Raw genomic sequence first — 14976 nt, forward strand, 5'->3', positions numbered from 1 at the left:
TAGGACTACTGTTTACACGATCGTGTTGTCTACGAATAAAGACAGTTTTACTTCTTTCTTTGCAATCAAGATGCCCTTTCTGTCTTTTTCTCATCTTGTTGCGTGGTTCAGGAACTCCAGGAGTAGAGGGCTCTAGATAGAGGCCACCCAGCCTGGGTTTGAAACCCTGCTCCTCCCTTCACTAGCTGTGTGACCTAGGGCAAGTCAATTAATGTCTCTGTGTCTCAGTTTCCTCAAATGGAAAAGGATGTCGTGAGGATTCAGTGGGATGATGCAGGTAAATGAGTGAGGCTTGGTACCCGGCACAGGGTAAGGGCTCAATAAACGGAAGTTGTTGGAGCGCCTGGGTGGCTCAGTCGGTTGGGTCTCTGACTTCGGCTCAGGTCATGATCTCACGGTTTGTGAGTTTGAGCCCCGCGTCGGGCTCTGTGCTGTCAGCCTGGAGCCCGCTCCAGGTCCTCTGTCCCTTTCTCTCTCTCTCAAAAAGAAATATTAAAAAATTAAAAAAATAAACAAACGGAAGCTGTTGTTAATACAGGGATGCCTTTGCTGGGTGAGAAGGGTTGTGGCTCCTTTGGGCATCCTGCAGAGGGCATCTGAGACAGCTGTCCACGCACTCTACTCCTACCCTTTGCTATGTCCATTGTCCTTGGATATCTTGAAACGGGAACAGATGTCCTGAAGTTGCAACTGCCTTCCCGCCTCAGAGCTGGCTTGCTGGGATGCGTGTCTGTGGAAAGTGGCGAAAGTTATGGATGGCGGACAGTTAACACCCCTTCTGACTGCTTCCTGCAGCGTGGCTGCCTTGGGGAAGTCACACTTCTTGCACGTGGGCTCAGGGCTTCAAAGACAAGGGCTCCAAGAGAACCCTTGGCAGCTGCAGGGTCTATTCCGACCCATCCCCAGAGGGACACAGAGGCACTGACGACATACGCTGTCAGTCTGAGCAGTCTCAAGCCTGCCCAGATACAAGGGGGCAGAAGAAGCATCGAAAAATTCGTGGACGTGGTTAGCGCCACGGAGGGGCTCCAGGGTGGCTCAGTCGGTTAGGCTTCCGACCCTTAGTTTCAGCTCAGGTCATGCTGTCTCTCGGTTTCGTGAGTTCGAGCCCCGCGACGGGTTCTGCGGAGGCTGCTTGGGATTCTCTCCCTCTCTCTCTGTCCCCCCGCCCCCACTCATGCTGTCTCTCTCTCCCTCCCTCTCAAAATAAATTAATAAATTAAAAAAAAAAAAAAAGGAAACCGCTGCAGACATTGAGGTTGTTTCTGACGTTTTCAGGAGAAGTGATACTTCGATGAGCATCCTTGTGCAGAAATCTTTGTGCGCATCTCTGACCAGAAAGTTTCTGCGGTTGCTTTTCCCGTTGCAGTAGAACACAGGGTGAAGCCCCGGGGGTGGCCAGTGGGCTCCAGGCCAGAGTCCCTGCTGCCTCTGCTGTCACATTCTTCAAGATGTCCTTGTTGGTGGCTTCACTTTCACTTCACCTGTGCCCTCGGCGCAACTGGCACAAGTGTCCAACGCTTCTTTTCTGGGCTCAAATCCCAGCCTCGCTCCCCCCTGAACTCCCGACTGAGCGCCTCGATGGCTGGGGCAGCCGCGCAACTGGCTCCGTAGCCCCTGCCACGCACTGCGGTGCTGGTAACAGCCAGTGCTTGCTGGATACGTTTATTCGCTTCCACAGCAAATATTTATTGCATGCTATTCTAGGGGCGCGCGGGATTGGTTTTAATCGGGCACAGCAAGACACGCAAACAAGGAAGCGACTGTCAAGAAGGAAGAAGCTTGCTATTCTCACAATTCCCCGGAACCCGGAGGCAGGGCACAGTCCACAGGGGTGGATCAGGAGGCAGAGGAAGCAAGGAGAAGATGTGGGAAGGAGCCTTTACTCCAGCTTCCAGGGAAAGGGATGGGTGTGGCAGGACAGGCAGGCTTGGGGGGGGGGTGGTTTGAATATTTTCAGCGGGCTCTGGGGACATAGAGCCTGTCCCTACTCGTCTGGTACCTGATCCTGGGGTATAGGGCAGGTGGGTAGTGGCCCAGAGTGAGCCCTGGAAAGGAGGTGATTGAGAGGTTGGGCTCTGGATTGGTCGGTTTACATTTAAAAGGCACACCCTTGGGGCACTATCTCTAGGCGACGGCCAACCTTGGGAGGGGCCTCAGTTCCAAGCACTGATACACAGTGAACAAAACCTCAAGTCCTTGGTTCTGGTTCTGGGAGTACTCACATTCTAGGGGAGGAAGTCTGCAGTAAACAAACGAGGATATGCAGTGACCAGAAATGAGACAAGGAATCGAGTGATAAAAAGGCGACAGAGCATTATTCCAGATAAGGTGGTCAGGGAAGACTTCTCTGAGGAGGTGATATTTGAACTGAGGTCTGAATGAGGAGAAGCAGCCGGTCACACAAAGACTGAAGGGAAGAGAATTCCACGCAGGGAGCACCCAAAGCACACCGGGCTCGGCAGGGCCACCAGTGTGGTGGGTGTAGAACTCAGAGGAGACCAGCACGTCTGGCCGCACTGGAGTGAGTAAGGGAGCGGGATGGGAGGAGGGCAGGGGGGGTGGGGGGGTCAGAGACAGTCAGGGCCCAGGGAAGATGAGTTTGGATTTTATTCTTGGTGTAAAGGGAAGCTGCCAGAAGTATTCTGAGCAGGCAAGTGGGTTAACCTGATGTGTTTTTTCTTTTCTTTTAAAATTAAAAAAAATATTTATTTATTTTTGAGAGAGAGACAGGGTGTGAGGGGCAGAGAGAGAGAGAGAGAGAGAGAGGGGAGACAGAGCATCCAAAGCAGGCTCCAGGCTCTGAGCTGTGTGCACAGAGCCCAACGCGGGGCTCGAACCCACGAACCGTGAGATCATGACCTGAGCTGAAGTCAGACGCTTAACTGACAGAACCACCTGGGCGCCCCTAACCCGATGCGCTTTTGAAAGCTTGCTCTGGCTGAACGTGTGAGCACAATGTGACAACAGGAGGGACTGAGGTTACGCCTGTCCTTTCTGGCCTGAAAGCGGATGCTGTCGAGAGCACCCTGCTCTTGGCCTAGGGGCACTCCCAGGTCCAGCTCCCTAGCTGACTGAGCTACCCCGGTTCAAAGGACACCACTGCCCTCTTATGGCTGAGGCCAGGTTCAACAGATGGACCCTTCTCCCACTACTGTAGCTTTACTCCTCTGCCAGACAGAAGGGCGCGTGTCTGGCCTGCCCGCTTAGCAGATGACTCACCGAACCCTGGAATGTATATCCTTGACCACCTTGCAGGATTGGCTTTCTTGACAGATGTAGTTGTGAGCTTTGCTCAGAAAGAAATGTCTTTTTGGAGATTTATCAAACAGCTGGTCTGAGGGTTCTTCAGGAGACAATGGATCTGATTTACCGAACGCAATGTGCGAGGCTGGTGCGAGTTATTTCATTTAATCCCCTTTAGGGTCCCTGTGCATAAAGCATCATCAGCTCCAATTCCCTGAGGCTGTGGATGCTATAAACCATGCAGGGCAGGGGAGAGGGAGAGGGTGGTGGGAGGCAGGGAGAAGGGAGGAGGGAAACACTCCTAGGAAACCAGACGCCGAGATAAAGCCACATATACATCCCTCTGTCCACCACTGGATCCTTAGAACAGCTCCTGGCACACAGAGAGCGCTCAATTTGTTGTGTGAGAAAATATAAGCCAGGATCTTTATATTATGTACTTGCCCTCCCTGCAAAATATATCTGCCTTGCAAGGTTTGCATATTTTTCTTAGGCGGTTTTCCTTTTAAGTCAGAGTAACCCAGCTCACTCAAAAGAAGTTGTCAAGAAAGAACAGAACCAGCATCTGGAGCACCGTTTGTGTGTAGATGCGGATGGTTGGTGTTGAACCAGCACCCACGAGGAGGCGGTAACGTAGAATACCGGGCTACGAGGAACAGTATGAAAAGGGCCTCGTTTTTTCTGTCCAGCTAGTGTTTTCTGGAGGTCCCAGCTCCCCATCCTACTAAGCTCTCTCATACCAAAGAATCAAGAATCACATTTTAGCAACTTAGAGTTGGAAGGAAACTCACAGGCCCATTTCTCAATTATCTACCTGGTAAACAATAAACGGGATGATGATTATGAGAGATTTTTGGTAAATCAAACGCCATCCAACCTGAGCTTTTAGAGTTCCACAGGTGAAGCCCTGCCAATAGTAAAAATGGAAACTCGGCTCCCTCATTCCCTTCATGTTAGCCTAATGGTTGCCAATAGTCAACATGGCCACCAGGCTGTGCGTTCCCATTGGCGGCTCCTCCGAGGCCCGCCCCGCCCCGCCCCGCCCCTCCAAGCGACCACAGGGAATTGCGGAGCCGGACGTCGCGGTTCCCGGCCGGACTGCGCTTGCGCCATTCTTTGGCGCCAAGATGGCGATGGAGATGAGGCTTCCCGTCGCTCGCAAGCCCCTTAGCGAGAGCTTGGACCGCGATACTAAGAAACACCTGGTGGTTCCGGGGGACACGATCACCACGGACACGGGATTCATGCGGTACGTGGGGATTTGGGGACTCGGGGCCCCACAGGGCGGCTGCTGGGCTCTCTGCACGTGGCCTCTGTTCCCTTGCACCTAAGTACGCGCCTGACGCAGGGCACATCTGAGCATCGCAGTCCCCTTGTTTCTGAGTCCTTGGGCTCGGAAATAGTCCCCATCTGCGTTTGCCTCAGCCCTTGGAAGCTCTTCTGTCCTGAGCTCTGGTATCAAGGACTCTTGGGTGCTCTGCCTGAGACCCTGATCTCTGAGACTTCCTCTTCTTCGTTGGAGACCTGCAACCCTGGGGGTGGGGGTTCGGAGCAGAGACTTCTTTCCAGTTTTCAGATTGAGGGGACTGTGGGCATTTCTGACTTGGTCTCCTCTTCTCTCAGCGACATCGCTTAGCCAGGTGCTCGGTTTTGGAATCAGCAGTTGTTTGGGCTCAGGGCATAGAAATATATTGTGCCGCACGCACCCAAATATGCATTTCGAATCTGAGGGCAGTACAATATGTGTAGTTAAGAGAGCAGGCTCTTGACCCAGACAGTTGAGGTTCCAGCCCTTCGCCATCACGTATTATTGGTTGTATTCTCTCTCCAACGTCAGATTTCTCTTCTGTAAAATGGTGATGATAACAGTAACTGTTTGATAGGGAAGCGAGGATTAGATGAGGCGATAATTAAGAAAAGAAGCAAAACTCACCATTCTGTCACCATCAGAGATAAACACCAGTGGTGTGTAGGACTTTTTGGAGAGGAGGGGAGTACAGCATTTATAGCGTTGCTCTTTAGCCCTTTAGTTTGAGGTTATTGGAACCTAGGGAATCTTAAGTGTCAGTCCTTCCTTCCTGAATTCAACATATATTTAAATTACGTGTGGTTGGGGTACAACTGTGATCAGAGTGGAAACTTCTGTCCTAGTGGAATTTATCTCTCAACAGAGACAGATAATAAGCAATGAGCCCAACAAATGAGTTGGTATGTTTGGCGATAACTGCAGTGGGGGAAGTGAAAAGTTGAGCAGCATCAGTGGAATGCGGTTGGAGATATGGTGGGGGTGGTGGCAGCCTGGTGGGGGGACTACTTTAAATGGGATAGTCAAGGTGGGCCCAATGGAGAAAGTGTCATTTGAGTAGACAGGGGTAAGCCAAAGGAGATGTCCGTGAAGCTCTCTAAAGAAGGAGTGTTGTGGGCAGAGAGAAGCCAGGCTTTACAGTGGGAGGATCCCGGTAGGAATACCCTTGTTCTTGGAAGGAGAGGTCATCTCAAGTGTATTCTTTGTATCCTACTCTTGTAACAGGGGCCATGGAACTTACATGGGGGAAGAGAAGCTCATTGCATCTGTGGCTGGCTCCGTGGAGAGGGTAAACAAGTTGATCTGTGTGAAAGCCTTGAAAACCAGGTGAGAACAAAAGGTGTGTATTCTCTTGTGTCGTTCCCCTCCTTCCCACCTGCCTTAGGTCTGCGGTTCAGTAGGTCTGCGATCTTGAACGTGACGGTGGAAAGGGGTATAGATGACCATAGGTAAGCGGGGGCTTCAAAGGTTTCCCCACATTACTTGACCTCTCCAAACCTCGGTCGCCTCCTCTGCAAATGAGGATAATAGCATGACCTACCTTGTGGGATTTTCATTGGAATTTATTCAAATAGGACATGTAAAGTACTTAGTGCAGGGTGCACTACCTAGAAGGTTAGCTCCCGAAAGGAAGCCGGTAGGGTTGGAACAGAGCGAGCAAGGGAGAGCGTAGGGGCAGATGAGGCGGGCAGACAGCCCGTTTTGTAGCCACGGTAAGCATTTTGTCTTCCACTCTATGTACAATCTGGGAAGCCGCTGGAAGGGGTGGAGCAGAAGAGGGGCCTGGTCTGACTTCTCTGGACTCTGGAGGAGTGTTGAGAGGGGGTCAGGGGCAGGCTTAGAGAGACACATTAATGGACTGTTTTCATCATCTGAAGCGATGGCGGCTTGGACTAAGATGGCGGTAGGAGTGAGGAGTCGTGGTTGATTCTGCATACATTTTGTGTCCTGAGTTTGTTTTTTTCATCCTGTAACAGTGTTGGGTTTTGTATTCTTTGGGATTTGCCATATGTAGGACCACGTCTGTGAATAGAGATAGTGTCACTTCTTTTCCAATTGGGATGCCTTTTATTTCCGTGTATATTTTGAAGGTAGAGCCAGTAGGATCAGCTGCTGGGCTTGTCCCGGAGCATGAGAGGGAGAGGGAGAGAGAGAGAGAGAGAAAGAGAAAGAGAAATCAAGGGGTCTTCCAAGGACTCCCAAGCTTTTTGACTTGAGCAACTGTAGGGACGGCGTTGCCATTTACTGAGACCGTGATCACTGGGAGGGGACCAGTTTGTGACGGGAGCTGGGGAGGGGGCCGCTGGAAAGCTTTGCTTTTAGGTTGGTGACATTTGGAAATGCCTCTAAGTCACGTAAATAGAGATGCTGCGTAGCCAGCAGTTGAGTAGAGTCTGGAATTCGGGACGGAATAGTCATTGGTTGTATTTCAAGCCGTTCGGTTGGAGGAGCTCCCCAAGAGGTGAATGTGGGCTAAGAGAGAAGAGGTCCACGGCCGGAGCCTTCAGCATGGAACACCTCATCATTAGAATCGGGATAGGGAACTAACACAGGGGCCGGAGGTGAGCACCTTGTGGGTGCAGGAGACAGTATGTAGACTGGGTGGGGTGGGGTGGGGTCCTGTCTCAGTCTCCTCCTCCTTTGCTGATGCAGAAGCCATCTATGTTCCAGAGCCCAGCAGGAAATATTCCATGCTTATCAGTGGCATGTAATTAACAAAGTAGGGGTTACGGGCTTAATGAACTATTTGGAATAAATGGTTTGTCTCAGAATAATTAACAAAGACTTTATACATGTAGGAATGTTTGAAGTTATCAGTTCCGGGAAAATAAATTTAAAAAGCATAGTTATGTGAATTTACCCTATTTAAATGTGGCATGTAATTAAGGCCCTCATCCTGTTTAACCGAAATCACGAATGATGCTTGGTCTTGTGATGAGGTCTTTTTACTGATGGACGACCTTTTGTTTTATCTTTCAGATACAATGGTGAAGTAGGAGACATTGTAGTGGGGAGAATCACAGAGGTAAAGTCGATACCAGATGGGTTTTTTACAAAGTAAAAGCAAGCTGGTGACTGAATGGCTGGGATAGTCATTCCCTATGTAGTGATGCCAGTGGGCATTAATTGCATTGGACTCTTTGTGCCCTTTGAGGTAAACAGTTGGCTTGTTGTAGTAGGGATTATTGGTTGCTTATGATATGAGCTCTTGCCCCTGAAGTCTGTCCAACTGTGAAATTTCTCTGCAGGTTCAACAGAAGAGGTGGAAGGTAGAGACCAACTCTAGGCTGGATTCAGTCTTGCTTCTCTCATCTATGAACCTTCCTGGAGGAGAGCTGGTAAGGGTCTCCCGGCTGGTACTGTAGTTTGCTAGCAAGAATGCTGGGGTCTGTTCCTCCACTAGAGAACTTTGCTTTTAGTGAGGTTGCCTCTTTTAGTCTTGTTTGCTGTCTAGATTACACGTATACTTTTTTTTTTACAGTTACAAGATTAAAAAAAAATTTTTTTTTAATGTTTATTTATTTTTGAGAGAGAGAGCAAGAGCACGAGCCGGGGAGGGGCCGAGAGGCAGGGAGACACAGAATCCGAAGCAGGCTTCAGGCTCCAAGCTGTCAGCACAGAGCCCGATGGGGGGCTTGAACTCATGAGCCAGGAGGAGAGAATGACCTGAGCCGATGCCGGACGCTTAACTGACTGAACCACCCACGCGCCCCACACATAGGCTTTTTACTTGGCCCAGGCCTCCCAAATAAGCAGCAATTGGTATGTGGTAGGATCTGGAACAGCCATGGGGAGCGATCCCAAAAGAGAAGCTCTCAGATGCTTGGCGCCCATTTTCCTTTCCTGGGTGTATCAGCTTTGCACAGTGAATGTGTGCCTTGGAAAGTTGTGCTTAGATTAGCTTTTCATGAATTGAATGGCATTTGGTTATTCCAGGCAACTGCTGTACCTGAGGGGCAGCCTTTTGTAAAATGCCACGGTTTGCCTTTCTCTTCAGCCCAGCATGTATTGCAAAGAGGCTCGCTGTGCTAGGTTCTCCAGAGAACGCAAGATAAAGGAGGCGTGACCGAGTTCCTGAAAGCGTGTACAGATGAGTAGGGGAAACGAAATAAGTGATCTAAATACCCGGCAGTCGGAAGGATAAACAGGCGTGCGCTCGTACAAAAGGAGTGCGCGCTCATCGGAAAGCGGGGCGCTGGGGTTGACCTTTGAAGGATGGATAGAGTTTCACAGGGAATCTGAGCTAATGGGAAACGTGTGAGTAAAGATAAGTCAGGCAGGAGGTAGTCTGGGCCTACTGGAGCATGGAGGGCCGCCACGGAAGGTGAGTGTGGAAAAGTGGGCTGGGCACGATTGGGAGCGTTTTCAGTAGCGCGGAAGGACTTGGGATATTATCCAGAGGAGGGCGGGAGAGGGGAAGAGGAGCCGTGGGAAGGTCCGTGAGACAGAAAGTAGTGGCGATCGCTCTGGTTTTCCTTGAGTGACACTGGTTACCTACTCTGGTGTTTGAATACTGTGGTTCCAGAGATCTCATGAGGAAGTGAAAGAGAAAGTAGGTGGAGAGAGATCTTTCCGCAGGGTCTGTCTGACTTAAGCAATGTCATCTCTTTGTGTATTTCAGAGGAGAAGATCTGCGGAAGATGAGCTGGCCATGAGAGGTTTCTTGCAGGAAGGGGACCTTATCAGTGTATCCTGCACCTTGCATTACAGCATCTTTGTGTTTCACCTGGAACTGGGAAATGGGGCTTAAATTTTATGTCTCCACCAGGAGAAACATGTCCTGGCGGGGATCTGAATCCTAGATCAAGGCCAAGGGCTCCGCTGCTGTCTTTCTCCACCTCCTTAACCCAACCGGACTCTCCGGCTCTTATCCAGACCTGCTGCCTCAAGTCCTTTCTGTGGGTTTTGTAACTTGGGGTGGCCCGTGCCTTAAGCTAGACTCCATTTTTCATGGCCATGTTAGCTTTGATCCAGGGAGTAGAAAAGGTGTTGTTCGTGTCAAGATATTCACGGGAACCAAGGAGGAGAGAGATTAGGTCCCATTGATGTCCTCTGGGTCTGTCTAAGGCTGCGAGTGGGACTGTTGGGGATGGGAGGGAAGGAGGAGAGGAAGGATCAGGGACACAGGGAAGGCAGGTGACGTGAAAGTGTGTGTTCCTTTATCACCCTGGCCAGGCGGAAGTCCAGGCAGTGTTCTCTGATGGAGCGGTGTCTCTGCACACAAGGAGTCTGAAATACGGAAAAGTAAGTTGGACTCTTGCTGTTCCTGTATGCTACCTGAGACTTCAAATCCTTTTCTGAATCCCCAAGGCTCTGGATTTCGGCCCTGAAGAACCCCAGAAGTTAAGCGTTACAGGCTGGCATCCCACACACCGGCTGGCTTGTGGGTCAGTAGTGTAACGGACGACAGCTTTTAATTCTCCTGCTACTGAGGCGATGTTGCGGCAGGAGAGCTCTTGTGACCGTGGGCCCGGAGGCCCTGCTGTGTCTGTTCCCTCCTGGGGGCACTGCCGCTTTACGCAGGGGCCAGGGGTAGAGGCTGTCCTGGGAGCGAGGGGAGGTGGTGCATTGAAACCCGATGGCCTTGGCTCCAGACAAATGTCCAGTCAATAAAATGGGTATCATTCATTATTAGGAAGGGCTGGTTTGCCACTTGAGCCTCTAAATGAAATGTCACTGCTTTTCTCGTAGGTGTTGTATGAGGTTACATTACTGAGGCTGTTATTTTTTTTAACGATAGCATAGGTTCTTTATTTTTTATTTTATTTTCTTAATATTTATTGAGAGAGAGAGGTAACAGAGCATGAGCGAGGGAGGGGTAGAGATTGAGGGAGACACAGAATCCAAAGCAGGCTCCAGGCTCCAAGCTGCCAGCCCAGAGCCGGACACGGGGCTCGAACCCACCAACTGCGAGATCATGACCTGAGGCCGAGTTGGTCGCTCAACCGACTGAGCCACCCAGGCGCCCCGACAGCATACTTTCTAAAACACATTACGACTCGCTAGTCTCTTGGCTTCATCTGGGTGAACCTTTTCGTTTCCTGAGTTGAACAGAAGACTGTTCCCTGGTGGAGCGGCCACGGTCAGCCACGCTGACAGCCTTGAAGTGGGTAGAATTGCGCACCGCGTGTGCCGACCTTCACGGGACTGGGTCCTGCAGACCCTCCCTCAGCGGGATGGGGGCTTGGAGTGGTCCTGCCAGGACCCGGGGTAGATTTGCACCCAGCCCTTGGCCAGTCCTCTTGCCCGGCGGCACGCATCTCACGGGCAGGGTAGGTGGTTGGGATCGAGGTGGAACGGGACAGTGCGCCTTGGCCCGAAACAGGCACGGGCTCACGTCCTCGTTAGCTCCGGCTGCTCTGACTGCTGGCGCGGCGACCCTGGGATGACGGGAAGGTGGGAGGAGAGTATGGAAAATCCCCTTCTCTCCGGCCTCGTGAACCACCTCTGCGTCCGGAAGCCTTCTCCGGGAATGTTTCCGGTGTGTGTGCGTCCAGTGACTGTGACTGAGGCTGCTGATAGGAGCGGCCCTGCTTCTGCCTCGTCCTGTGGTCCGCTCTTCCCGCACTGCACGGGTGACCCTGCGGTGACTTCGCGTGTGCTGTGTTCCTCCAGCTAGGTCAGGGGGTTCTGGTCCAGGTGTCCCCCTCCCTGGTGAAGCGGCAGAAGACTCACTTCCATGACCTGCCGTGTGGTGCGTCGGTGATTCTGGGCACCAACGGCTTCATCTGGATCTACCCGACGCCTGGCCACAAAGAAGAGGATGCAGGGGGCCTCACTGCAAACCTGGAGGTGAGGAAACGCTGCTGCTGCTGCTGCCCTCGTGGCGGAGCGGTGCTCAGTCTTCGCTGTGCTTCTGGGACAGGCGGGCTGGCTGTTTCTAAACCATATGGTTGCTGTCGTCCGCGTTAGTGTGGGTCTCCGTCGAGCTGTCTTCATGAACGTTGTTGCCTTCTCTTTCTCTTTTTATTTATTTAAAAAGAAAAACTTTAAAAAACTACTTAACTTTCGAGAGAGAGAGAGCACAAGCAGGGGAGGGGCAGAGAGAGAGAGAGGGGCACAGAATCCGAAGCAGGCTCCAGGCTCCGAGCTGTCAGCGCAGAGCCCGAGGCAGGGCTCGAACCCACGAACCGTGAGATCATGACCTGAGCTGAAGTCAGACACTTAACCAACCGGAGCCACCCAGTCACCCCTTTTCTTTTTCTTTTTTTAAGTTTGTTTATCTTGAGCCAGAGAGAGAGGGAGGGAGGGAGGGAGGAAGGGAGGGAGGGAGGGAGGGAGAGGGAGAGAACCAGTGGGGAAGGCCAGAGAGAAAAAGGGACAGAAAATCTGGAGCAGGCTCTGACAGCAGATACCGCATCGTGGGGCTTGAACTCACAAACCGCGAGATTATGACTTGAGTCGAAGTTGACGCTTAACGGACTGAGCCACCCAGGCGCCCCATGCGTTCTCTTTTTCTCAAGAGATGGAATGGAACTGGTTTGATCTTTGTCGCCAGAAGTAGCAAGTTACAGGGTAACAGCAACTGAAGGGTCATCTGTCTTCGTCTCCCTCGGAGCTAGCCGTTTGGTTGGTTGGGAGTCCCAGAGTTGATACTGTTTAAATTAGAAGTGATTTCTGTGACTTGCTGGGACTGTCCTCTTACTGTCGTTCTGATTCTATATTCCCTTTGCGTCCGCCGGTAGCCTGTCTCCCTCGCTGACCGAGAGGTGATCTCCCGGCTTCGGAACTGCATCGTCTCGCTGGTCACTCAGAGGATGATGTTGTACGATACCAGTATCCTGTATTGCTATGAGGCGTCCCTTCCGCATCAGGTACTCCGCCCGGGCCTTCCCTTTTCCCCATCGGTCTGTGAGTCGGCGTCGCGTGTCTGTCGTCTGCTCCCGTGTCTCCTCAGCGATAGCAAGCACGTCTCCCAGACACCTTTACCGTGTCCGTCGGTACGAACCCGATCTGGCGGACAGCCCTCCCGGGTGGCCGGTAGATGTTTCCCCGAGATGCTTGTAACGTCCTCAACGTCTAGTGTCAGTCCGAGGATCTGGGGGCGCGGGGTGGGGGTCCCTGGGGGGACTAGTGTATGACATCAGCTGTCAGGACGTCGTCTTGCCCATCCCAAATTGTAGCTTGTTAGTGAATGCCGGGAGAATATCTCTGCTCCTGTCACCGTATACCATGGATTCTTGATGACTTGTTAAGCTGGTTGTAGCAGATCCTGTCTCGCAGTACTTAGCCTCTGACAGATGAAAGGAGTACAGAGGGTTTATGGTAGCCATGCTTGGTTTCTGCGTTTGGATTGGCTTATGGTTGCTCATGGTTGATTTCTTTTCTGAGCAAATACCTTTTCTTCTTTAGATCAAAGACATCTTAAAGCCAGAAGTAATGGAGGAAATAGTGATGGAAACGCGCCAGAGGCTTTTAGAACAGGAGGGATGAAGAGAGGCCTCTGAAGGACAGGACTGCGTGTACCTGAGTGGAGCAGTTCTTGAAACTGAAGAAGCTGATTTGTGGTCCCCAAGTGTGGCTCAGCGGAGAACCGTGAAACTCATCCCTTAACCCACACTGGGCCGCCTCCGGCCCAGAGGGCTGCTCTCTCTTGTTCTCAGGCAAAGCCTGGGGAATGTACTGCCAGTCCCTTAGGTTGCCTGCAGAGTCCGGCACTAGGGGTAGTTTCGAGCCTTTAAAAGCACGTGGTGTTCCAGCCAAGTGGCCTCCCATCCTCGAATAATACGGAGAATCTTTTGTCTTCTACTCACCATCAGTTCACAAGGCACAAAGCCCCCATGAAACTGCCCCTATAAGCAACACAGCCTCCCTGACCCCCAGATTGTCCGTTTTGGCCTCTATGTCCACCTCTGCAGCACAAGTACGACATTGAAGAATATAGTTAGTGACGTCAACCCGGCAGTCGAATAGAAGAATAAAGTTAACCAAGCGGCCTTTTGCTTGGCTGGAATGTTCTTTCCCATTGCATGATCCTTCTGGTGATAGATGCGAGTACATCTCTAGCTGGCTGCCTTAATCTGTCCTGCCTTTAGGGTGATTTGTAAGAAGTCGAATTATCGATAATGGAATGAATGCTCTGGGTGCTGTGAGGAACATGGAAACAAATGCAGGTGGGAAAAGAAAAGCTGTCTTCATCCTGTAGCTGAAGTAGTAATGCATTAACTTTGGCATAATTCAGGGCGAAAAACAAGAGGCTGGAATTCTCACTGAGGAATGCTAGAATTCCCATGCATCGGTTTTCCTAATGACTATCTAAAGAGGGTACTTTGATTCAGGTTTGGGGAAACATTTTTTTTTAAAAGCCCTCTCTTTATAAAGTGCTATTTTATTTCACATATGTAGTGAACTATTTTTATATATTTATAAATGTGTTAACATCACTTTCTGGTCTTGTGTCCTGTGTAACGAGAGCTGAGTCCAGTTGAAGGAGGGTTCAGCAGATACAGATTCTGACAGAGGCCTTAAATACTCTGTTTGGGTCGCCTAGGAAAATGTAAACCCAGGACAGTTTCAACGGTAGTGACTGAACACTGCCTTTGACGGTTATGAACTATAGCTCAGCTCTTGAGTAACAGTATGTTTCTTGTCCTTGGAACGTTACTCAGGGGTATCATTTTACCTCTTTTTTTGCTTTCCAGAGTGTATCATCTGTTTGAGGAGTTTGCAGACAACTGAATGTTCCATAGGCTGTGTTGTAACTTTAGTTTTGCTCACTTGGCATCTTGTTCAGAACACATGCCAGGCTGGATGCCTCTTCGTGGAAGGGAGGGGGTGGGGGAAGTCGAAGTCCCTGGTTTGGTTTTGAGTTTGGGCGGGGATCGTTTGTAAGCTCTTTGAAAGTTTGGTCTCCCTTGGTCTCTCCCAGGCTGCCAGCCTATTCTGTACTTTCAGTATATACAGAATGGCAATTATCTGCCAGATGGTAACAGGGTGAAGATCTGAAAGCACCTTTTTGGGCTGATCTACTGTCCGTGGCCCACTAGAGGGCGCCCTTGTTGAGTGTTAATTCCATTGTGTGTTTTTAAGAAAATGGAATAAGCTGAAATTTTTACACTGGTACTTACTTCCTGTAGCAACTCATGGGTTGATTTTGCTTTGTAAAAGTGAGGACAAAATTAGACTGAACTGAATTACTTTTAATGAATATTTGAACCTGAAGGGATTTTTTCAATGTTTGGCAACATTGGTTTCTGACTATCAGGCATTTGCTGGGCTCTGGATTTTAGTTTTAAGTCCTCAAAAGTATCATTCTACAATGTTCTACAGGGAGAAAAGAGCATAGTGCGTCTCTAGAAAATATTGTAGTCTAGGCTTGGGGTTCACCACCAGAAGGTGGGTTGGTGGAAAATGGAGATTGGATACGCATTTAGATCAGGTGCAGGTGGCCTCCACACTGACCCCTGCAGCATAATCTCACCCTG

The 14976-nt window shown here is 50.6% G+C and overlaps 1 protein-coding gene across 1 annotated transcript; it reads left to right on the top strand.

Moving 5' to 3' along the window:
• Positions 1-4340: 4340 nt before the first annotated feature.
• Positions 4341-13488, top strand: EXOSC2 (exosome component 2). Its single transcript, XM_042913497.1, has 9 exons — positions 4341-4495; positions 5777-5878; positions 7532-7577; positions 7801-7890; positions 9174-9239; positions 9728-9796; positions 11168-11344; positions 12238-12366; positions 12905-13488. Exons 1-9 carry the CDS (start codon positions 4374-4376, stop codon positions 12983-12985), a joined length of 882 nt encoding a protein of 293 aa, XP_042769431.1. The 5' UTR covers positions 4341-4373; the 3' UTR covers positions 12986-13488.
• Positions 13489-14976: the final 1488 nt, after the last annotated feature.

Source organism: Panthera leo, chromosome D4 (genome assembly GCF_018350215.1).
Source record: "Panthera leo isolate Ple1 chromosome D4, P.leo_Ple1_pat1.1, whole genome shotgun sequence".
Lineage (NCBI taxonomy): Eukaryota > Metazoa > Chordata > Mammalia > Carnivora > Felidae > Panthera > Panthera leo.